Source organism: Macaca thibetana, chromosome 7, assembly GCF_024542745.1.
Source record: "Macaca thibetana thibetana isolate TM-01 chromosome 7, ASM2454274v1, whole genome shotgun sequence".
Lineage (NCBI taxonomy): Eukaryota > Metazoa > Chordata > Mammalia > Primates > Cercopithecidae > Macaca > Macaca thibetana.
Genome location: NC_065584.1, coordinates 40,691,423 through 40,717,322, shown reverse-complemented (window position 1 = coordinate 40,717,322; position 25,900 = coordinate 40,691,423). Strand labels below are relative to the sequence as shown.

Here is a 25,900-nt window from a genome sequence, read left to right as displayed (position 1 = left end):
CTCATTCATATGTTCACTGGCATACCACTTTAAATTTCCTTCCAGAACTTTTCCTTTGCATTTACAACTCAGCTGTTTGACACAAGTAGCCTAGCTTTCTGGCTGTGTCAGCATTCAGCATGCCTTCCTCACTAAGCTTAGTCGTTTCTAGCTTTTGATTTAAAGTGGGAGACATGCAACTATTCCTTCTACTTGAACACTTAGAGGCCACTGTAGGTTTATTAATTGACCTAATTTCAATATTGTTCTGTCTCAGGGAATAGAGAGGCCAGCCACAGAAAGATAGAAAGACAAGGAATGGTCAGTCTGTGTAGCAGTCAGGGCACACACAGCATTTATCAGTTCAGTTCACTATCTTACATGGGCACCATTTGTGGTACCTCAAAACAATTGCAAAAGTAGCATCAAAGATGACTGATCATAGACAACTATAACAGATATACTCATAGTAAAAAGTTTGAAATATTGTAAGAATTACCAAAATGTGACACAGAGACAGGAAGTGAGCACTTGCTGTTGGAAAATTGGTGACGATCGACTCGCTTGACACAGGGTAGCCACAAACAAACCTTGAACTTGTAAAAAAAAGCAATTATCCATGAAGCACAGTAAAACGAGGTATGCCTATATACCACAGCATTTTTACATCCAGGCTAAGCCAGTCTCTTCTTAATCCTGCTGGATAGAAAATTATATCATATTTCAATGGAAGTTCAAAGATAAACTTTTTTTTGGTCTCATTTACAAATAATAAAAAAAATTAAGAACATATAATGTGCTGCTTAAAGGTTATTTATTTTAACCCACATAATAACTCTTTTATTAAAGATGGGTTTTAGGCCGGGCGCGGTGGCTCAAGCCTGTAATCCCAGCACTTTGGGAGGCCGAGACGGGCGGATCACGAGGTCAGGAGATCAAGACCATCCTGGCTAACACGGTGAAACCCCGTCTCTACTAAAAATACAAAAAACTAGCCGGGCGAGGTGGCGGGCGCCTGTAGTCCCAGCTACTCGGGAGGCTGAGGCAGGAGAATGGTGTAAACCCAGGAGGCGGAGCTTGCAGTGAGCTGAGATCTGGCCACTGCACTCCAGCCTGGGTGACAGAGCGAGACTCCGCCTCAAAAAAAAAAAAAAAAAAAAAAAAAAGATGGGTTTTATAATTTCTTTTTAGACAGATAAGAAATTTGGAAAAAATAATTTCAGTTGAATTATTCTCTAGTTAGTGAACAGGAAATAATTTATATAAAGGTCAATTTTATATAGATTAGATTTATATAAAGGTCTAATTTAGTATAGATTATACTGTCTTGGAATCAAAACTATATAGAACCCTAAGATCAAAATTATAAATGTATAATAAAATATAAATAAATGCAAATGTTAATATATCATTAGAAATCAGAACCTTTGAAAAAGATGATTTCCTGGCCGGGTGCGCTGGCTCACGCCAGTAATCTCAGCACTTGGGGAGGCTGAGGCAGGAGTATCATCTAAGGTCGGGAGTTCGAGATCAGCTTGACCAACATGGAGAAACCTCGTCTCTACTAAAATCACAAAATTAGCTGGGCATGTGGCGCGTGCCTGTGATCCCAGCTACTCCGGAGGCTGAGGCAGGAGAATCACTTGAACCCAGGAGGCAGAGGTTGCGATGAGCCGAGATCACGCCATTACATTCCAGCCTGGGCAACAAGAGTGAAACTCCATCTTAAAAAAAAAAAATGATTTCCTAAGGATAAAAATATGGCAGAGGGATTTAGAGGATCTGTTACTTGCCACCATGATTCTAATTTTTGCCTTCTGACTTCTTACTCTTTGCAGCTTTCCTTGACCTTTTTTATCCTTTTATTAGTTTAGTTTTATAATTGTATTTTCTTTTCTCCAGAAACACATTAGTAATTATTTTTCCTTGACACATTTATATATTAATCCACTCTCTTTCATTGCTGTATTCCTTCCTTTATACTTGTCTTAATAAATCACAAATTAAACAAAATGTTCTATGATGAAGCACCAGCTTTATTGAAAGGGCTGAATAATACAATATTATAGCGAGGTGAAATATTAACTTAATTCCAAAACTACTTTGTTATTTATAGGAATTTGTTTAAATGTTGAGCTCTTAAGCAAAACTTTTTTAAAAAATCTCTTTCTCCAAATCATAGCTGCCAAAAACAATCTATAGCTGCACCAATATATGCTGAGTGATACTGGTTGGAAAATAATTTCTGAGAAAAAAGTTTTATTTCTTTTCTTTGATAATCATAATTTTTTTAAAAAGCCATGATATGGTATAATAAGGTTAAAAATATTAGTCTCAGAATAGTTCTTAAGGTAAACTAGATCTAAAAATAAAATGGTCAACTCCTTAGTACAAACAGAAATGTTGGTTTAATCTATGTAATTTTATTCTAAACTGATACAAAATATATTATGGAGAGAAGGGGAGAATGTCTACATTCTTTATTCCGTAGGTAAGAGACTAAATTTAATTAAACAACCTAAGAGTCAGAACATAATATCAGCTGTACTTTCATATTATTTATTGATGCATTCAGAAGGCCACTGAACTTCTCCAGACCTTGGTTCCCTTATCAGTAAAGGAAACACACAAAATATATAACATTTTCTAAAACATTTTCAGCAAACATTTTGTAACTAAAGAGAAATATGAATATATACACCCAGTGATATGTGAGTCTACCTTAATGCAGTTATCATAAGCCTGAAATTTCTGTATTTTATTTTAAAAATTAATATCAAGTTGATTTTTAAAGTATGAAATATATGTTTGGTTTAATTAAAATACTACATTTACAATTATTTATTTTAGGCAAGAGAAGTAAGGGTGGGGCTAGTTTTCTACCTTGTTTTTTTTTTTTTTTTTTTTGAGACGGAGTCTCGCTCTCTCACCCGGGCTGGAGTGCAGTGGCCAGATCTCAGCTCACTGCAAGCTCCGCCTCCCGGGTTCACGCCATTCTCCTGCCTCAGCCTCCCGAGTAGCTGGGACTACAGGCGCCCGCCACCTCGCCCGGCTAGCTTTTTTTGTATTTTTTAGTAGAGACGGGGTTTTACCGTGTTAGCCAGGATGGTCTCGATCTCCTGACCTTGTGATCCGCCCGTCTCAGCCTCCCAAAGTGCTGGGATTACAGGCTTGAGCCACCGCGCCCGGCTGTTTTCTACCTTGTTAATGGTAGAAATCGTTTTACAGTGAGCTCAGTTTTGGAAAACTGAGCTAAATCAAAGGGAAACAACATGTGCACATCTTAGTTTAGGATCCAGGCAATTTCTTTTGTTGCATAATGTTACTAGAATCCAAATTCTTGGAAAAAAAGTAAATACAAATGTCAAAGTCATTTTACTACAGGCCAAATCCTGGTAATTAATCCCTGAGGATAGTTTCCCCAGTAATTAATCCCTGAGGAAAGATTCCCAGAGTGTTGCAAAAGAGGTAATACAGTGCAACATTTTCAGACTATTTCTAAGGAATACTTTGTTAAATATATTCTAGTTGAGAGACTGAATAGAAGATTGAAGTGTTTTGGATCCCATGGATAATATCTTTTAAAATCTTGGTAAAATACTTGTCAAAAGATTTCTTCAAGATTAATGATGAAATTTTTGTTTTGCTACTAAATTTTAATTATCAACATATGTAAGTAAACTAATAATCTCAATTTACTGCATAATCCTCATAATTATTTACATTCAATTCTCAGACTTTGTTTATAATGCCATGATAGTACAATGTAAACATTTACAGTGTAACCTCTCTTAGCTACTGATAGTGTTTTGACTTTAGAAAAGCATAAATAAAAATAGCTAATGATGTGAGGCTCTTATTATCAAGAAGAGTAAAGTCATTAATCTTATCTGAATGCTAATCTTTTGTGATTTCTTTTAAATTCTTATCTAAAATATAATAAGCATTTGGCCGGGCGCGGTGGCTCACGCCTGTAATCCTGACACTTTGGGAGGCCGAGGCAGGCAGATCACCTAAGGCCAGGAGTTCAAGACCAGCCTGGCCAACATGGTGAAACCCCATCTCTACTAAAAATATAAAAATTAGCCAGGCGCAGTAGTATGTGCCTGTAATCTCAGCTACTTAGGAGGCTGAGGCAGGAGACTTGCTTGAACCTGGAAGGCAGAGGTTGCAGTGAGCCGAGATCGTGCCACTGCACTCCAGCCTGGATGACAGAGCCAGACTCAGTCTCAAAAAAATAATAATAATAATCAAGCGTTTGGATTAGCTGTGAATTTCTTTCATGTATGCTGCCCCACTGTAAGTGATGATTAATGGAGGACTAAAATAAATAAGGACATTACATTTTAAATCTACTGATTTCACTTTTCTGTATTTCTCAAATTCTAGTTTATATAGACATCCTTTTCAAATTCTTTCTAAAGTTTTTCAGTATTAGGTATTATTGTTACCTGTTTCAGAAGCTGCAAAAAAATCACATGAAACTGGAATTGTAGCCATTTCTGGCATTGAAAAACACCTTGGCTTTCTAAGGTTTTCCTGTTATGATGGTTTCAAAGACAGGCTTGTTTATAGAGATTTGAAATCAAGCATTGATGAGCTGTTTGCTCCCAAAGTCTCTATTTAAATCAGTGTTTTAATCTATTTTTCAGTTTAGTGGTAACTGTCTTTTTTTCTTCTTATAATTCGTTCTTTAAGTTTCTATACTTGCATTTGGAACTGAAATTGTACAGGAAAAATGTCTTCCATATATATAGTAATGTAAAATTTCTTCCACAGATGGAGACAGACAGACATAGTTACATATACATATACATTCTCTTATAAGCATCAATTTTTTTCCATCCCATATATTTTCAGGCCTGCTGAGGGAATGCTACTTTAATCTAGAAATTAGGGACTGTTGATTTTGTTCCTAGATTTGTCATCAACTTCCAGTGTAACCTTGAAAAAGATACCTAATGTTGCTAGGCTTAATGTAATTTTAAGTCTTCTAGAAATAAAAGACAACGTAGAAAATGGTGTTCACTTGTTACCGTGTAAGTTCAGAACATCTTCACATTTTCTGAAAATTTTCAGAAAGCATCATGAGGTATCAGACTCTTATATTTTTATAGGAATCTACCAACTCTACCTTTATAATCTAGATATTGTGAATCTGCATTTAAGATGGAAAACAGCTTTTGATATAAAGACCTCAGAAATCAAAGAAAACAGCACAAGAGGATGAGCAGATATTATGAACTCACTCTGAATTCATTCCATAGGGAGCCCCTCTCTTATAGGTGCTGATGTTCTAATTAGTATCCATTGTTTCTAAATTTGACTATTCTGTTCCACTAAGAAGAGTTAGAATTAGTGATTATCTTTTGGCCATAACATTTAGTTAATGCTGAATAATTAGTAAAACCTGTTTATATCAAGTAGCGTCAAAAGTTGATGCAACTCTTATATACCAATATGCTTTTATTCAAAACGAAAATTCAATTTTGATTATTCAATCAAATTCAATATGATTATTCCTCAGCAATTTCCATATACTATCAGAAATCTTCTAAAAGGGTAAGACAATATATATCCTGCTTCCAAGAAATAAAGTTTTATAGGATGTTCAGATTTCTATTATTTCTTGAAGACTTTAACTGGGAACTTTTGGCATCACACTGATATATCTACTATCTACTAATAAAAGCAGGAACATCACAGCTAACTTGACCTATGCTGGTCTGAATTGAGACCTCATTCTGGAATCCATAGTGTAAAACCACTTAGTCTGAAGCTTCCTGTCCCCTTTGCTCTTCACCCTGCCCTTTTTTTTTATTGCCTCCCTCTTTATCCAAAACATTAGTTCTCATTAGAGCTCTATTTAAAAAGTATCTCCTCTAATAAAACACTTTGTGTTGAGAAACTTCCCTTGCTCATTTATGCAGTAATGTGAAATGAGTTATTTTAAAAAACAGTTTTACTTTTCATTTCCCCTGTCTTACCCAAGATAGCAAATTTTCCAAGTGGAAAATTCAACTAAAATAGCAGAAAGCTTTGAGGTAGTAAATATATCTAACATTGGTCTGGCATTAAAATTTTCTGGTTGGGCAGCACAATTGTTAAATTGGGAATCTCAGTGACAGCTGAACACCCTCAATGCTTGGGTCAGCAAGCAGAGGAGCTTCACTCTGTCACCTATCAAGAATGATGCTTGTCAGGACTGATCTTTCCACCTACAGAACATTAATGTTTCTAGTCATACCATTTATGTTTTCTAATATTACAATGGAATAGACACTAAAACACTACGAGAGAAAAGTACATAGGTGTATTTGTAATTCTTTGTTTTTTGTAAGCCAAATGCAAATGTAACACTACTCCAGATACTGCTTCATCAGAAGTCCCCAAGATAACCAAAAGTAAGTGCCAATTTCCTCATCTCAGGGATAGTGCCATAACAAAGACTGAATTCTAGGGACCAGCCTATTTGCAGAGCATGTCATACAGCCTCTGGGTTAGTTAACTCCTTGGCCTCCTAAGAGCTACCACAGAGAGTCAATTGATGTTTTTGCATGTATTACTTACTAATGTATAGAAAAATTTTTAAGTTCACTTTTTCTTTATTCTGTCTTTTTTACCCATCTTCCCTCATTGTAGCAAATTAGACGGCCGGATGAAAGCAAAGGAGTTGCTAGTAGAGTTGGATCCCTCAAAGTAAATATGTTTCTAACATTTTTTGGCAAGATTTCGTCTATAGCCTACACTTCTTCCTTTTTGGAGGGTGGTGGGAGGAAGGGGGCTTTTTCCATTTTTCACCATCCCATTTTTTTTTATTTTAATATTTTTATTGGCTGTTGGGTCATATTATTTTTTTTTTGTTTCAGCTACACATAGAGCAACCAGCTGAAGGCAAGCTGCCAAATAACTAGCTTTGAATGGCACCACAAACAACAGAAAGGGCAACTGCCTCATTACAGGTGCCTATAATTTGGGGTTCTAGAATAAACCGTTCCTCTGATTGATGTCACTGTGTGTTAAGTTCCTGTTATACAGAGAACTAACATTTATTTTCAGAATATTATCTCCCCTTTTAACTTTTTTTTATAAAAAAATAATTTAAATGTTACTTTGGTATCATCACCGTTTATAGTTCATTTCAGAGAAAAGTTATTATGAGTTAACAATATGTATTCAATACACATAATCCTAAGAATTAGAAAGAAAGAAATTTTGTGTCATGTAGTATAATGGGCCCACATATAGCTGATAATAGTTACGCCCTCTTAATCCCGTTTTATTTTTTAAAAGTCCAAAAAACCAATACAACAATCAACAGAACCAGATACATACCTAAATGTTTGTCCATTTGTGTATATAATCTGCTAATATACAATTGAAAGATTTCTAATTTGATCATCTTGTCTGCTAGTTGCTAAATATTTGTTTGCTCAATATGCCTTGGGCACTCAGTACTTAAACATTTAATCATAATGAAAGGTAAATAAGTTATCACTCTTAAGAAACACAGACTGATCACTTTTAATGCTGCCACCTTAAATGCAAGTTACAAAAATTGCTGAATTCTAAAAATATGCAGAAGAATTACCTCACAAAATTAACTATTTTCTTATATCTCAATACCATTTGCCCTTACAGCAATAGTAACTGTTAAATTAATCAAAATTCTAGAAAATTCAGTGCACTGGGATGTCCTAAAATTTAATGACTATCTTGAGGTCTAATATTGAATCATTTCAAAATTTTGCACACCTCCAATTTATTTCCATTTAACAATTTATGAAATACTAATTTCTGCACTCTTTCCTCTCCTTGCCTCTTCTGCCTTCTTAGCTTTACTTTTTTGTTATTGTTTATTTATTTGTGTGTGTGCATGCACATGAGTGCACATGGATGAAGGTGTGTTTGTATGTTTGTGTCCTTTATTCCAGAAAAGCCATCCTCTCTGTTCTCTAACACTGCTTTATAGTGGATAGCTATTTTATTAAAATGTTATTTCACCAAGGATAAGCAGAGGGGATGGGAAGTGTTAACAGTATGCCTATTTCAAAAACTAGGCAATTTAAGATTATTCAATCAGAAAAATGAGTTTATGTATCCTGATGATATATCAGTAGCATTCCTCACTGTCTATCTGTGAGGTATCATATTTTACCTTTGTCTTTAAAGGAAAATAAATCCATTACTGGTTTAAACTATGGATTATGACTCATTCAGGTGAGAACGTACAGAACGACATGACTTTTTGAAAATTACTGAAGGTGAAATAAAGATAAAAATGGCATACATAACTGCAGCACCATGTTCTGTAAACTGGATTGTATGTGCGAGTGCGTGTGCGTGCAGTTATCTCCAAGTTCAGCTTCTGGATGTATAAAACTTCAAGTTATATATGTATGTTTATTGTTTTTAAGTGTATATACAATATGAGTATGTATATACGCATATATATGTTCAAGAACAAAAGATACATTTTATAATTAAATCAGTTTATATTAATATGGATGCAGTCTTAAATCAAAAAGTGTGTTTGGGAAAGAAAGTCAAATTTCATAATATTTAAATATCTTTATGTTTCTACAAGATAGAAAATGTCAAAGTGAATCTCTAGGGGATTTATAAGGATGGTTATAGTATTTATTTTCTCCAATATTTTGGGGAGAAAAGATGCTGTAATTAATCAAAATAAAATGTTGACTTCCTAGTCACGGGTTTGTTGAGCATGCAGTCTTACATTATAGAAAGACCTTTAATGTTTTTGAAATGTTTGCCAAAGGCAGTGAGAAATGTATAATGCTATGATCTTATTTTTAAAAGGAAAACCGAAAAGAGAACAAGTTGCTTTTTCAATTCATTTTCTGATGTTTACATGTAGCTCCATCGAAAGCTGGAGGAGCTCAGAGATCACCTAGAAGGCAATGTGAAAGGATACTCTCTCAGAGTAAATGTACGATTTCACTTGGTGATTTTTTTTTCCCTAAACTTCTACTGACTGGTAACTCCAAATTTGATTGGTTTGTCCTCTCATCTCCATCTTTTTCCTTTCTGTCTCTTTTCCCCCTCTTTATTTTCTAGCCGCGGCTTCATGCTCACATTTATGAAATAAAGATTAAATTAGCAGGGTAGAAGACCCTAAAGCCACACTGACTAACATTGCTGTTGACTGAATAATATTTTGGCCCCAGTGCAAAATAAAATCTTTCTTTTCAAAAATCACTGTTTCTTATACAATTGTATAATTTTTTGAGGATCTTGCCATGAGACTTCATTTGGAGATTTTTCTGTTGGTCATGTCTTCTACCCCTTGTTAGTTATGTCAGCAGAATAATAAATTATGTGCTGGATGTGAGGGGTATATCCTTGATGGTACGATTTCAATTTTCAAGGAAAATAATCAGTGTTAGAGTATCATAGGTAATCTGGCAAGTAGACACATTTGTTCTGAGTTAATAGACTTAACTCAGACTCTTTTAGAAAAAATGTATGTCATTTTGTTTAAAAATAAGAAAATTAGCAGTAAGTACCTTCACCAGGAACACCTTCACGTAGCATCTTACAAATACTGGAGCTAAAGGCTAATATACCCAAGACAACTATTGAAGGAGGACAGTACCTTGTATCCACTCAATCCTGTACGTACGTCATATAGTCAGAATTCATGGTAGTATTTTTTGTGACAGATCGTTCAGACTGTCAAGATTTTCAAGAAAAATCTCTAAATTGATGTATAGTATAAATGTAGCAGAAGAAAAACTAAATTACTACTGTAATTTATGGCTGTATCCTTTCATTCCTGGGGTTTCTAAAAAAGTTCCTGTGAATCCTGGCGTCAGATTTACTTCTCCCGAGGTTATTACCATTCATTTAATTCATACAGCTATAATAGTTTTGTTGTATAAACTAGAATAAAAGTTAGGTATGTGATAATTATCTTATTTCTCAGCTTGTTTTTAATTGTATACCACATGTAGTCATGTATATCTCTACATTAAATTTCTGATTATTGAAATATAAAGTGATTTGTATTAATAAGTTATTAAATTCTAATAACTAAACAGAGAAGGAATTAATACACGTATCTCATATCTCTACTTCTCCCTTTGAGCTATTCTTTGTTTTCTGCACATATTCTTACAGAATTTTTAAAACCATCCATAATCACTCCCCAAAATCTATTTTATTGTTTAAAAAAAAAGATTAGTATGGATTTTATGATTAAATCAGTCTGAACATACCTAATTATTCTAGAAACCCATAAAAATATTTTAATATATGTATTTTAGACTTGTGCTCTTTCCTAACCAATCATGAGAAGTAATTTTTTTTTCAATGAAACTGAGACCAAAAAGTTGAGACTTGCTGATGTCTATATGGTAATGAGTTAGTAAGAGACCAACATCACATTAAAAATTTGATGCCTTAAAAATTAGGTTATCTCATGCCATTCTTTCTTTTTTCAACACCTGTGCTACTATATAATGATTAATCTCAACATCGTCATCTTTTGTTTTATTTCACTGAGAAACACTTTGTTCTGATTACCTTGTTTCTAAAAATATTAAATATAAGGTATATTAGTCTAAGGATCCTGTTAAAAAACTATTAAAAGGCAAGTAGTATCCTCTCTAGAGAGTTCAGCTTAGGAAACATGCAAATCAATTGCTTAGCTGAATTTTCAGTTTCTCTCCTTACCCTTTAATTCCTACTACCCAAGTATACCTTAAAATGCCTTGAATATTAAAAATTGATGCTAAAAAGAAAAAGTTAATTCTCAGAACCATAGACTGTATTAGACAGGTTTTGTTTATAAAATGAAGTAAATTGGCATTTGGTAATGATTTTGTTTCATGAAAATTTATTGTAGGTGTACACACACAAGAATAAGTGTATTAGTCTACATTGCCGTAAAGATGCTACCTGAGACTGGGTGATTTATAAAGATAAAAGGTCCAATTGACTCACAGTTCCACATGGTTTGAGAGGCCTCAGGAAACTTACAATCATGGCGGAAGGGGAAGGGGAAGCAAGGTATGTTGTATATGGCAGCAGGAGGGGAGAGAGCACAGGGAAAACTACCACTTTTAAAACCATCACATATATTGAGAACTCCCTCGCTATTTACAAGAACAGCATGGAGAAAACCACCCCCATGATCCTATTACCTTCCACCAGATTCCTCCCTTGACATGTAGAGATTACAATTCGAGATGAGATTTGAGTGGAGACACAGAGTCAAACCATATCAACAAGTATATAAAGTGTCTTTTACTTCATTGAAATGCTGATGAAGGTTTCAATTAGATGATAGGGTCAGAACCATGTACCTTATACAATTGTATAATTTTCTGAGGATCTTCTCATGAGACTTCATTTGGAGATTTTTTTATTGATCGTGTCTTCTACCATTTGTTAGTTATATCAGCATGATTACAAATAATGAGCTGAATGTGAGGGTTATAGCCTTGATTATTCAATTTCAATTTTCAAGGAAAATAATTACTATTAGAGTATCATCATAGGTAATCTGGCAACTTGTTCTGAGTTAACAGACTTAACTCAGACTCTTACGTACATAACCTACAGTCACTTTTACATAACAGGAGAGTTGAATAGATGAAACACAGATTATGTGGCCCATAAAGTCTAATATTTTATTTAATAGTTAAATAAAAATTAAATTTTAAAAAATTCAATTAAATATTTTATTTAATGGAGAATGTTAGATATCATTCAGAAGTGCAGGATGAAGATTTAATTTGCTAATAGTTTAATTTGCTAATAAATAAAAATTAAAATATTTTAAAATTCAATATTTAATATAGAAGGTATGACATCATTCAGAAGTGTGAGATAAGGATTTAATTAAATCATTAATGCTTGAATTGGATGATGTAGACAATATGTTATTTTTTAGAAAAGGAAGAGCCTGGCACCATTATTCATTAAGGATAATGTAATCAACAATATAAAATAGAATATTCTAAGATACAATGTTTTGAATAATATTATTTATTTCTCATATTAAAATGCCTTATTTATTCAACATTGACTCAGTATAAAACAGGATGTATTAGATTATTGATTTCTAACTTAAAATACATCATCCTTTTCTCTATGTCATTCAAAGCAGATGTATTCTGAACTTTAAGTGGGTTTTTAGGAATTTTAGTAATAATAAAATCATCGTCTTATACCTAAGCAGAATTTTTCTACCTTAATGACTACAAAAATTATTACAAATCCTTAGATTGGTGATGTGCTGATAATAATGACTGAAGGATAAAACCACATAGAGGAAAAATTAATTTTCTATTTAATCAAATGGATGAATCTAGTAAGAAGAATATTAAAAGTAATGCACAGGATTAAAGGCCAGTGAAGACAGTGTTGAGAATTGAAAAACACAGGATAAGGCAGGACATGGTGGCTCATGCCTGTAATCCCAGCACTTTGGGAAGCCTCACTGAGAAACACTTTATTCTGATTACCTTGTTTCTAAAAATGTTAAATATGAAGTATATCAGTCTAAGGATCCTATTAACCGTCCAGTATAACAAAAAAAAATTTTAAAGGCAAGTAGTGTCCTCCCTATTTGCAGGCTGATCACTTGAGTCCAAGGGAAAAAAACCTCCTCTGTACTAAAAATACAAAAAATTAGTCAGGCATGGTGGCATATGCCTATAATCCCAACTACTTAGGAGGCTGAGACACAAGAATGATTTGAACCCAGGAAGTGGAGGTTGCAATGAGCCAAGATCGCCCTACTGCACTCCAGCCTGGGCAACAGAGTGAGACCCTGTCTCAAAAAAAAAAAAAAAAAAAGAGAGAGAGAGAGAAAATAAAAACATAGAATAAGATAATCCAAAGGAATACTTTCTTTACAGAATATAAATCAAGGTAAATTTACAAAGAATTTGATTAGTTGAGGAGCAGTGGGACCAAGGAGAGCCTAAATATTAAGATATTCAGGAAAAAAGTAGATAAATGTTCATGAAATAAAGATAGGTAGAAGAAAAGAAAGGAAAGGAATGAAAATGCTCATATGCTACAATGTTGTATTTTCATCTAAATACTCAGTTTATGTATTATGATATTAAATTTCTATTCAGCTACAAATATGTGTAGATAGGTTTTGGCTGACCAAGTGTGATTTTTTTAAGGGCTTTGATAAACAAAAAGGAATATGGTTCATGAAGACAGATTATTGGTATATAAGTGAAACTAAGAGAGAAAGTAATGAAATGGAAGGAATATGACAATTATCTATAAGTATGTAACTATACTAACACAAATTAAAGGATGGTATTTAAAGTGAAAAAAGTTAGTCAAGGGAGGAGTTATAGCCCAAAATAAGACTACATTTTTAATAAGTGTTAAGAAAAATACCTGAATCAAGTCAGAAAGTAATGGTCTTTGGAATCATGATTTTTAAATGTTTAACAATTAATTTCCTGAATGCCCAAATGGCGTAGTACGAAATAGGGCTAATATAAATTATTTTTGATAAATAGATCTACCCATTGTCTTTAGGGGAGTTTTGCACTCTTATTTTTATCGAGTTAATGTGATAACTCAGAGATCAGCAAATCCTGTTTTTTTATAGGCCCACAAGCTAAGAATGAGTTCTGCATTTATAAATTGTGGGAAAACATCAAAAGAAGAACATTTTATGGCATGTGAAAATTATACAAGATTCAAATTTCAGTGTTTAAAAATAATGGTTTGTTAAATTATAGCCATGCTCATTTGCACATAACCTACAGTTACTTACACAACAGCAGAGTTGAATAGTTGAAACACAGATTATATGTCTCATGCAGTCTAAAATATTTACTCTCTATTTAAACAGAAATGTTTGCTGAGTCCTGCTGTAACTGGTTAGTGTGTCAAAATAACGTCAACATAGGAATCGTTATAATGGAGTTTGTAAAATTATCTTCATTTTAGAGCTTGAGAAAAGAAGCCTGCTCATTTTTCTGAGGATGGTTTCAGATTATTCTACAAGGAAGCATATGTTTGGAAGGACTGATCTCCTCAAATTGTCTACCTTTACATTTTTATTCTCTTCTTTTTTATTGTCTTCTCTAGCTACTCTCTCTCTTCACATAGATTTCCCCCTCTGCACACACACATACACACAGAGTCTTCAAATATGGAACTCTAATGTGGATAGAATATAGATTATAAATTTCTCTTTTATTGGAGGCTCCTTTCTGAGTTTTCAGAGTACAAAGATAAATCTCATTATTGCTGTCTTAAATGTTATATAAAATATGTTTTTAGAGTATTTTCATTTCACACATTGCAATTTTCTATTTATTACTTCATTACATCTTAAGGATATTTCCCCTGAAGACCATGATGAACTTTTGATTTTTGCTAAATGCCCTGTTTGGCCTCACCTAAAATCATACACCTTCTATGGGAAATTTTATACAACTGGAAAAGATACACTGATGTGATCAAGTCTCATACCCTAAAAATCTAAATGGTATTCGCATTGAATCAGCTGACTTTGAGTGGGGAAGAAAAGCTGGAACAGTAGTCCCTAGATAAGTAAATATTTAATAGTACTTAGGTGAACAAACAGTTTGTTAACTCTACTTACTTTAAGCAAATTTGAGTGTCTTTTGGTTATTTTATGTAGAACATTATTTGACCTTCCTTGTTTGGCATTTTGACATTTATTTATATTAATAATATTCATTTATTTACTATTTCATTTATAATAATTATGTAACATCCTGAGTGTCTTGGTAGATGATGTCTTATAAATATGACCAGACTACAATAATGATGAAGATAACAGTAATTCAATTATAGGATTATGTCTTTGGACTAATTTTGAGTAATTTTGCTGCTTTTCACTTTATTATTATTCTCTAAATATAGTTAATTCAATTCTAAGGTTTCAATTATAAAAATAAGAAAAAACGGCCAGGCACAGTGGCTCACGCCTGTAATTCCAGCACTTTGGAAGGCCAAGGCGGGTGGATCACCTGAGGTCAGGAGTTCAAGACCAGCCTGGCCAAGATGGTGAAACCCCGTCTCTACTAAAAATACAAAAATTAGCCGGGCATGATGGCAGGTGCTGGTATTCCCACCTACCCGGGAGGCTGAGGCGGGAGAATCGCTTGAACTTGGGAGGCGGAAGTTGCAGTGAGCAGATATCACGCCATTGCACTCTAGCCTGGGCAACTGAGTGAAACTCTGTCTCAGAAAAAAGAAAAATAAAAATCTGTCTTATCCTGTGCTTTGAACAACAACAAAAAAAATCTCATGATGTTAATAAAATCACCTGCAGTGGCCTAAGACATCATTTAGCATGGAAGTGACACGTTTCTGAGATGTTTAATGTGCACCATAGAATTGCCCTCCTCGGAACTGACTTTAATTCAAAGATAAAGTACTAATAAAATATCTCAAGTAAGTTTTCCTAGCAGTAGAAAATAGAGAACTGAGTAAATTTTAACTATGACAAGGCTTTCAAACTGTTTTGAAATATGAAGTATTTCAGTTTTATGGGCATAGATATAGACACAGAACACATACACAGCAAGATTTTCTTAGAACTAGCATTTTGCTAAAGAAATTCTGATTATATGTATGGTTGAAAATGTGTAATTTCTGAATATGTATAGAATTTACCATATTTTCAAAAGTACCTCAAAGCGATAAGTGGCTATGATACTTTTTTGCACAAGTCTTTGTAATAGTAAGCTTTAAAAATTCCGAGCATTATTTCATCAGTTCAGTTTTTTAAGATAGAAGAAAAAGGGTCTGTATATTCATTTATTAAATAAACATACATTGAGCACCTACTACATTCTGCTGTGCTTGATGCTGGGCATACAGTTAAAGAACAAATCTTAGATAATAAGTGCATTTCTAATTCTTCTACTGTCACCTTCTCCAGTACCTTCATTTCCCCATCCTACCTTTGTATTTTGATACTTCCTGCAGTATTTGTAAATAGAGAATACATACTTAACAACTTCATCTTACATGGCATTGTGAGACAACCTAACAAGGAAAGAGTACACAGAATTGAACATGGCAGTGTGATAACGTAGAAAATAAGAATAGGGAAGAACATTATCAATTTAACATCATAAAGGTTAAACATGATTGTGAGTACAAAATAGCTATTTTTAAAAATCAATGATAAAATAGCTGTTCAAAAAATTCTGTGAATCATTCTGATAAAGGTTAAGTCTGTTGAAGAGTTGTGTGTTTAAGGTTTTATATTTTTATAGCGTTGCTATTGCCATTATATTTTAGAAAGTGCCTCAAAGCAGTAAGTGGCAATGATACTTTTTTGCACAACTCTTTCTGATTTTAAGCTTTAAAATTCCTGAATGTTATTTCATAAGTTCAGTTTTCTAAGAATAGAAGAAAAGGGATTTGTATTTTCATTCATTAAATAAGCATTTATTGAGCACCTACTACATTCTGCTGTGCTTGACACTGGAAATACAATTAAAGAACAAATCTGATAGTAAGTGCATTTCTGATTCTTCTATTGTCATCTTTCTTCAGTGGAGAAAGAGAGGTTCAGTAATATCAAAAATGGAATAGTCGAAACAGGAAATCAGAATCAGAATACTGGCTTTGGTGCCCTCTTTAATGAACACTGTGAACATGTATGGTAGAGTTATTCTATAAACAACCTCCCATGTAGTTCGCTAGTGTTAAGCTAGTGAAGATCAGTGCAGTACCATAAGAAAAATTGTCCAGCGTTCTGCTTTCTCTCTTAAATGAGGATCTTCTCAACAAGATCATACCAGATTCTGAGCAGAGGGTGTCATCTCCATCATGGATTTTTTTTAGCAAGGTATTTTTTGTCACAAAGTTTTTCTTCAAATAACTTGAGTCTTGACATGATTTCAAACTCAAGTGTCTGCTTATATAGCTGTTTTATTATCTGGCCAAGTGTGTTGGTGATGGAGCCATCTAAACCCTCTGTGACCCTTACTATGCTATCCTTTCCTCTTTAACAGTGTTTTCTTTTCCCCACTGCAAAACCAGGCTCGGCTTCCCTCGTGCTCATCTACCTATAGTGTATCTGAGGTATATTTTGCACGTGTTTTCTTACATGGTCAATAACATGCTCGCCCCCACCATTTTTCTCATTTTATTTTCCTTTTGCCTTAATTTATTTTGCCTTGCACTTTGCACTTGCCTGAAAGGGATGAGGATACCAAAGGGGGAAAATTCACCTGTTTTAGGGGGAAATTTCTATATTTTTATGAATGATGCACTGTTGTCTGAATAACTTCTTTTGGCAGTCACTACATCACATTGAAATAGCTAAAGCCCAGAGAGCCAACTTGATTGCTCTGACTACCTTAATTCCATAATGACTCTTTTGAATTAGGTAACTTAGTATTAAACTCATATTGGCTAAAGGCGAGATTCCAGTTTGTATATCTATATATGTCTGTGTCTGATAGCTGAAGATTTGTATTCAATTACTGATTATTGTGTCTCATTAACCACAGACATAGGAAAACATCCAAAGTTGATTATTAAATAGAAAATAAATATGCATCTGTTTATATAAAATAAAAGATTTACTCCTTTTTTTAAATCTCATCAGGTTACTTTAATAATTTTTTGCTACTTATATTTTCCTAAGATTCTTGTAATCTAGAAGAGATTAACAGTAAAGAGATTCATGTTCTTTTAGTAAAATATTTTACATGAAATATTTGTCCTATGTTCCTTGTCTTTTAGGAGGTTTAATTTTTTATTCGTATTGTGTTAACCTATAGAATAAATGGGTTTTCTTGTTTCCGAAAACCAGATTTATTGAAATATTGTTAACAGACTTTGAATATCCATTAAGTCTCCTTTCAAAGCAGGGGCACTGTTTGAGTAGCTAAGAAGAAAGAGTATATGTACCTCAAAATATGACAGGTAAATAAAAGAACTTCAGGCCAGGTGCAGTGGCTCACACCTGTAATCCCAGCACTTTGTGAGGCCGAGATGGGTGGATAGCTTGAGGTCAGGAGTTTGAGACCAGCCTGGCCAACCTGGTGAAACCCCACCTCTACTAAAAATACAAAAAATTAGCCAGGCGTGGTGGCACACACCTGTAATCCCAGCTACTCGGGAGGCTAAGGCAAGAGAATCACTTGAACCCGGGAGGTGGAGGTTGCAGTGAGCGAAGATCATGCAATTGCACTGCAGCCTGGGCGATAGAGTGAGACTTCACCTGGGAAAAAAAAAAGGACTTTATGAATTTTAAGGCCTTCATTCTTTTCTTTATAACATAATTTCCACATGTATTTACTTTCTACAGGCCACTATAGCTACCATATTAAGACCAGTATTATCAGCTTAATTCTGATTATAAAAATATTATCTCAGAATGTCATCCCAAAGGAAACCCTTGAAAGATAGGACTATTTAAAATACCAGGTAGTATATGCAGAACCAGAGGCAGAATACCATCTGCAGATCTCAAATTTTAAGGAAAAAACTTTGAAAGAAATGGCATGACAAACCCATAGCCTCATAAAGTTGAATTTAGAATTCAACAATAGAATTGCAGCTATCTTCTTCAATTAACTTTGCAAGTTATAACTGTGAGATTTTTTTCTCTTAAAACTGATTTCCTGGGGAGTTAACTTCTTGAAACATATCACTAAGGAGAAGCAAAGAAAAGAAAGCCAAATGAGCTATTTGTAGTATCAACAGAGACATTTGAAAGAGAAGGTTGGTATCATCTCATCACCACATTTTCTATAGGTCTTTTCTTAATTCCCAAAGATTATGAGTGCTAGTGTAAAAAATATATAACCCATTTCTTTTTGCCACTTCATCCAGGCAATTCTCCATTTCCCATGAGAGTGTGTAAGAAGTCTACCATTGGCATCATCTCCAATCACAGCCTACAGCATCCATCAGGGTATTACTTTCTCTATGACAGCATGTGTGCAGGAGGGCTCTCACGTTGGAATGTGGAACTGGCTTCTTGGGGGGATTATGTATGCTGTGGCATTGGCACCATGGCACTCAGCTCTTAACTCTGGCTTCATCTAGGTTTGTTTTTTTCATTGTGACACATGGGCTTTCTTTATTTGTCATGAAGTATGTTTCTCTTTCTGTCATTTGTGGTAGGGTTTCTCTCTTTCACTCAATGCCACATCTCTGTGGTCTCCATAGGTGCTGTTTATGTTTAATTTATGATGCTATAAAGACCAATAAAATGAAGAACTCCTTAAGCAATCTAATATTCATGATAATCCTCTTTCTAGAAATAATTATTTCTTTTTAGTCTTAAATTGGTAAATATTTCACAGAATTTTAGACTGTAAACCTTAATAATTAAAATTTCAAGGAATATTCTTCTTAGTTTTCGATTTTTCATTTGGAAACCTCTTGACAGGATCATTGGTACAAAGTACAGTATTTATTTTATAGCATCACTATGGAGGTAGCCAAACCTTCCATGGCTCGATCTCTTCTTTCCCTTACATTTACATCATCATCTTCATTTACCTTCACTATTGAAGAAATAAAATCTCCAATCCCTAATGTAGCACGTTGGTTTACCAATTGCATATCACTATTTTCTGTGTCATTCATTAAATGAAAAAAATAAGCCTTGCTCAAAAATGAACCTATCCATGAGTTGTATAGGAACAAGATTTATAACCTCAGCTGGCTGATACTATTTAGCAAACGTTTCTCCATGTAGTTATGGTCCCTTTGTAAAAAAAAAAAAAAAAAGTGTGTGTGTGTGTGTGTGTGTGTGTGTGTGTGTGTGTGTATATAATATGTATATATAATTATTTTACTTGTGATAAGCTTTGTTTTTGAGATCTCATTTTCAATTAATCTTCGTAACAGCCTTGTTTGGGTAGATATTAATGTCATCCTCATTTTAAAGATGAGGAAATTGAGACACAAAGAGGCTGATCATAAAGCTAGCAAGTGAGTGGTAGAAAATTGTCTTTTCTTAAATACCATGCTTTCTCCTGTTAAGAAGTTGTTAAAAGTCATTAGCTCTGTGACTAGCATGTAGTAGTCTTGTATTTTCACTTCATCCATTTACTTTGTTCAGGTTGTTTATATAGTTTGGGGTATATATTATGAGAAGATGCACCTACAAGATACAGAACTTTAATTAATACAAAACGTTAGTAGTGTGTATTTTCACTTCATCCATTTACTTTGTTCAGGTTGGTTACATAGTTTGGGGTATACACTATGAGAAGATGCACCTATAAGACACAAAACTTTAATTCAAAGAAATGTTAGAAAGACATCTAACATTTATGGTAATATAATTTATTGTTATGTAATTTATTGTTATTTTTCTCTTATTTAGTCATTTGATAAATATTGAGCTACCTACTATGCCTTATTTAAATATAATCATAATCTGCCAGCTATTTCTTGGCCTTTGGAGTTGGCTTTACATTTAGAATACATAAAATATTGTTAATGTAGTGAGGTTAGTGTCTCATATTGTACAGTCTTTCATCCCTTCAAGCAAAGTGGAAAAAAAGAGCTCATCTTTCACGTTTCTAACTGATTTTCAACTTTGTTCCAGCAGTATTCTAGCAGAACTCCTTTTTCAAATCCTTTGAAAAGATTGCTTCAGAATTCCTTTAGTATAAACCAAAGCCAGAATTAATACTTTCTTCTGATAGAAATTGAATTCCTTCTGACTTATTTGAGAAGCTGAAATATATACTAGATATGAATTTATTATAATTTATAACACAGTATCTAAACCAAAGAAAATTAATAAACATCCAAGTTGTCATGCTTTTACTGGTCCAAATTAAACCCTTTAGAGCCTTATCTTTAATGTCTTAGATTTCCCAGTAGCAAGATTGATTTAGATAATTTGACATTTAGAAGCTAAATAGTTTATTTCCTGTTGAGTACACAGGGACTGAAAATTGTGTTTTTATTTAATGCTTAAGAACTTCCAGCTACCTAAAGGAAAGATGGTTTTAAAGTTGTAACATACAAAGTAGTTGTCCTTTGAACTCTTAGACACTCTTAGGACACCAATTCTGATCTGAACAAACTTGGACTGCCTAACAGTTTTGGAGCTTTTGCAAACAGAAGTTTCAGTTGAATTGCAGTGAGTGGGTCTACATATTCAAGAAAGGAAGGCACAGCGGAAAAAAGGAAGAGAAGAAAGGTAAATGGACTTTAAACACCATACCATTTTCTACTTCAAAAGAAAAAATAGGAACATTTTTTAAACACCCCAGAACTACATACTGTTTAAAGGAAGAAACTGTAGCCAAAAAATAAAGATTCTATACGGTGAGATAACCACCTAAGATGTTCTACTATATAAAATCTCATTTAGAAAATCTTTAATAATGGTTTATTACTTATTTCAATATATTTATCTACAGTGTTCCACCCTTTCATTCACATGTATTATTTTTATGACATTTGTATACTATAGTTAGAAAACTGGAGATAGTGTGAAGAAATCTTAGAATTGTGTCTTTTGAAAACACTACAACTGCTGCTATTAAAATGTATTGATTCCTACCTCACTTTCAAATTTGTAGAAATGAGCTAGAGTATATAAATTGTGTTGTTAAAAATAAAATTAGTATATATCTGTCTCTCTGACATACAAATTAGTAGCTAAGCCATAGAGATAATGGGAAAACACATGACTTTCTCTTTGACAGGGATATTTGATAAATCCATCTAATTAAAGCATTCTTTAAAAAGAATCGAGAAGAATTCTGTCTACTTGGGCATATGTTTTTAAATTTCCATAATAAAAATATTTTTAAAACACACTATTGTAGTTGGCACTAGCGAATTTCTGCTTATCCTTGTATATTGCCTCATATAATTATCATTTACAATATAAAAGAGGTCATCAGTGAAAACAAGGCAAGAAAAATTTAAAGTTTAAGATGAGGGAATATTAATGGATGTGTAACAAGTTTAGAAAGTTCTTGAGCTGCCTTAAAACTAATATATAAACTATATGTATCTTTGAGAGAGAAAGGAAATATGTATATCCTTCATGGAAGTAGGAAGGAAGAGAGTCCATAAAGTACTTAAGTGAAGTCCAGCTTTATATATATACAGATTAGGTTATCATCATAATGTTCTAAATTTTCTTTCCTATGTTCTAGAGAATTTACAAATGAAATAGATTAATTAGCGATATAGCTAGTTAGAGCCCAAATAAATGATGGCACATTATAATATATGTTATAATGTCATATTATAATGGGATAGCATGAAAATGACATAGCTCACCTGTATTTATACTTACAGTTCCAGCTGCTGTTTGAATGTCTTTTTGTGATCTCAAACTCAATATGTCCAGCTCTGCTTTCTTAATACTTCTGTCAATGGTAATGTTCTTAAAGTGTCTCTGCATAGAAATCTTCTAGTTATCTTTTACTCTTTCTTGTTTTTCATCTTTGACATTTAGTGTGTCATTAAATGTTGTCATATTTGTTATTTCTGCTTTTGAATTGTCTCCTAATCCTTACTTCTGATACATAAATGAGCTTTGTAGCCACATCTACTTTAACATCCTGGCTTTGGCAAAAAAAAAAAAAAAAAAAATGAAAGTGGCAGCTTTCCATACATTACAGAGGTTTAAGAAATGTGAAGCAGCTCATGGTCATATATTGCTGTGGTTCATCTCCATGGATTTACACAGATTTGGTTTACCACCAATCCTAGTGTAATTTTTAAAGACTCAGATAAGTATCTTTTAGACCAGCAACAAGGTAAATTTTCTTTTGCTCCTTCGGGTTTTACTCCCAAACATGCATTTGGGTGAAATGTATAGCCTTGGGGGGGAGGGGGGTGGGATTGCATTGGGAGTTATACCTGATGTAAATGACGAGTTGATGGGTGCTGACGAGTTGATGGGTGCAGCACAGCAACATGGTACAAGTATACATATGTAACAAACCTGCACGTTATGCACATGTACCCTAGAACTTAAAGTATAATAATAATAATAAATAAATAAATAAACTTGGGAAAAAAAAAAAAGAAATGTATAGCCTTGACTTCAGCAAGTAGAATTATCAATTTTCCCCGGTCACCATTTTTCTTTTTCAAAGCATTTCCTTCTCAACCAGTGTTCTTCAGCTAAGCTATAAAACACAGGAAGTAATATGTGTAGCTGTTGTCTTAAGATCCTGTAAAGAGGCCGGGCGCGGTGGCTCACGCCTGTAATCCCAGCACTTTGGGAGGCCGAGACAGGCGGATCACGAGGTCAGGAGATCGAGACCATCCTGGCTAACACGGTGAAACCCCGTCTCTACTAAAAAATACAAAAAACTAGCCGGGCGAGGTGGCGGGCGCCTATAGTCCCAGCTACTCGGGAGGCTGAGGCAGGAGAATGGCGTGAACCCGGGAGGCGGAGCTTGCAGTGAGCTGAGATCCGGCCACCGCACTCCAACCTGGGTGACAGAGCGAGACTCCGTCTCAAAAAAAAAAAAAAAAAAAAAAAATCCTGTAAAGAGGTTGCCATTCTATATTCAAAAAACGGAAGTTTATTCATTACACACAATGAATATAAATGCATTAAGGCTTAATTCTCTCCCAGAATTGAGAAAGATACAGTAATCCTGTCTTTTAAGTAGCTCAGTACATTTTGAAGTCATTTGTTATTTAAAGACCCACTTGAAATTTAATGTTTGGAAATTCTTCATGTTGCCTTTTCTTTTCTTTCTTATCTCTTTTTTTTTGGATACCTAGAGTCTCTAAATAGCCTGTGCTTACCATATGGTTTTAGGGCTTGAGATCATGAGACATACTTTTTTTTAAATAACCTCTTTATTTTTCTGAAAGAATCAGGTTTAATCAGCTTCTCACCATATTCTAAAAATGTTCATGCTTGGCAGTTATTAATATTTTGTTGGCTTTCTTGTACTGTTGAAGTAGACTTACTGAAGATCAATTTAACATACTGTTTAAAGTCTGGGGCTAGATTTGAATCCTAACCCTGGATTTGAAACCCAACCCTGTCCCTTATTAACTTTGTGACCTTAAGCAAGTTAACTTCTCTACACCTCATATTCCCGTAAAATAGGAATGATACCACCTTTTGGGGCATCTTAAGGATTTAACAGCTTAATAGTACTTGGTGCAGTGCCTGATATGTGTAAGTACTCAATAAATATTGACTATATTATTATCAATATTTATCGTTATATTAAAGGTAAAGTTATTTTTTGTTTCAACTCTTTCAGATATATTATCTGCTATGTTTGTCACAGAGTAAAATACGTTTTACATCTAGTGATTAGCCACAACCTGATTGAAACAAGTATTAGCTCCACTATCAACTTAACCTGACATCAGCACTTGTACCATTCCTGCCTTACTTCTTTTTCCTAGTCATTGTAAAGCATATAGAATATGAAATACATGAACATTTAATGTCTTTCTTTTCATTCTGCCAGGTGACTATCTTCTCCAGTTTTTCAATTGTCTTTTTCTCCAAAATCACTTTCCCATTTAGTGTCTGGATTAGTTATGCACATAAACACACCCCAAAGATGACTAGTAGGAATAGTGGTTTTTTATTATCAGTATTATATTGTCCTTGTATTCTATTATATGTCATATGCTACAAGCAATCACCAGTTTGTAAGTGGGCAAAGCACTTCCTCACAAAAAGTAACTTTATAAACAGTGACTAGATTTCTAGACTAATGTTCATATAACTCTTAATTAGCTGGTATTATACTATTAGTAACTGAATTGAGATTTAAATTGACATATATGGATTAATGTAGGAATGTATCTACTAGTTATAACATTATTTCTTAGGAAAATGAACTTTAACTTCTAACAGAATCCAGCCTACTTCAAGGCATTTTACCTGACAAATTCTGAGTGGCAATGGGATCTACATCCTGTTTTCTTCCTTTGACAGCTCAAGCTTCCTTACAGTACTCATTATAGTGGAAGGTAAAGGGAGGAGGAAACTATAGAAATTGGGACAAGGACTTCCCCACAGCATCATCAGTCAATGTTTGTTGAAGGAGTATATGAATTAAATGTTTATATTAAAGATTTATGCCAGTATCATTAAATTTCAGTAAATTTTCTGTAGTGTGATATTATTAGTCCTAGATTACTTCTTGCTGCGTCTTCCTAGTAAATGATGATTTTTCTGAATGATTCTTTAACCATTTATTAAGTGCTACTTATTAAATACCCTCTGTATCCTTCATATCTTGTAAACAAGATATAGATCTTTGAGTCAACAGAGCAAAGTTAAACAGATATATGACTGACTGTGAGTTAAAAGAAGTAATGATTTCTACTGCCAGGTCTGTGTCTGATTTAATCAGACGTGGTGAGCTATAATTGCATTTCTCTTTGCCCCAGTTTACCCATCTCTAAAATTTGAATAAACTATACCTTTATGTTCCTCGGAAGGGATATTCTGATGAAATTTCAGAAACTGGAAGGGAGTCATGACAAAGCTAATTCATCATGAATGTAAAAACAGAATTTTTCAGGTACAATATGAAAGGGATTATATCTTGTTATCCTGTGTGCATTTTATTTTTTACATGAAAATTCAGTCAGAGAGCCAAATGTGTATAGAAAACATACTCTGAGCTTAAAAGACCATAATGGTTTGAATGTGCTGTGTGAATGTAAAACTTGTAATTGATCTTGTTTTGTTATTTTTCCTTGGTTGTTTATACTTTCAGTTTTGCTGAAACTACCAGTAGGTCATAATAAGTCAGCAAGCATTTATTTAACATCTATACATGCTACAGAGTAGATATTGCCATATTAAGCATATAGAGAATGTTGCAGAAATTAAATATGGGGCCTTAGTGATTTTACAAATTGAAATATTGTCCATTTTTTAAAAATCATAATCTATGAATTCAGGCTATGTTGTTCTAAAATATGACTAGAGGAA

General features: G+C 33.7%; 1 protein-coding gene across 20 annotated transcripts in view; it reads left to right on the top strand.

The window, feature by feature from the left end:
• Window positions 1-25,900, top strand: part of GPHN (gephyrin) — a 736,147-nt gene that overhangs the window by 525,059 nt on the left and 185,188 nt on the right. For 6 of the 20 annotated variants that reach the window (XM_050797030.1, XM_050797026.1, XM_050797029.1 and 3 more), the window contains one exon: window positions 6,622-6,678. The exons of 4 other annotated variants lie outside the window; for them this stretch is intronic. In XM_050797030.1, the coding sequence (XP_050652987.1) occupies window positions 6,622-6,678 (57 nt within the window). Of the gene's footprint in view, window positions 1-6,621; window positions 6,679-8,857; window positions 8,930-17,010; window positions 17,053-25,900 lie in introns of all 20 variants that reach the window. 10 more of the 20 variants (XM_050797020.1, XM_050797014.1, XM_050797018.1 and 7 more) reach the window with 3 other exon arrangements.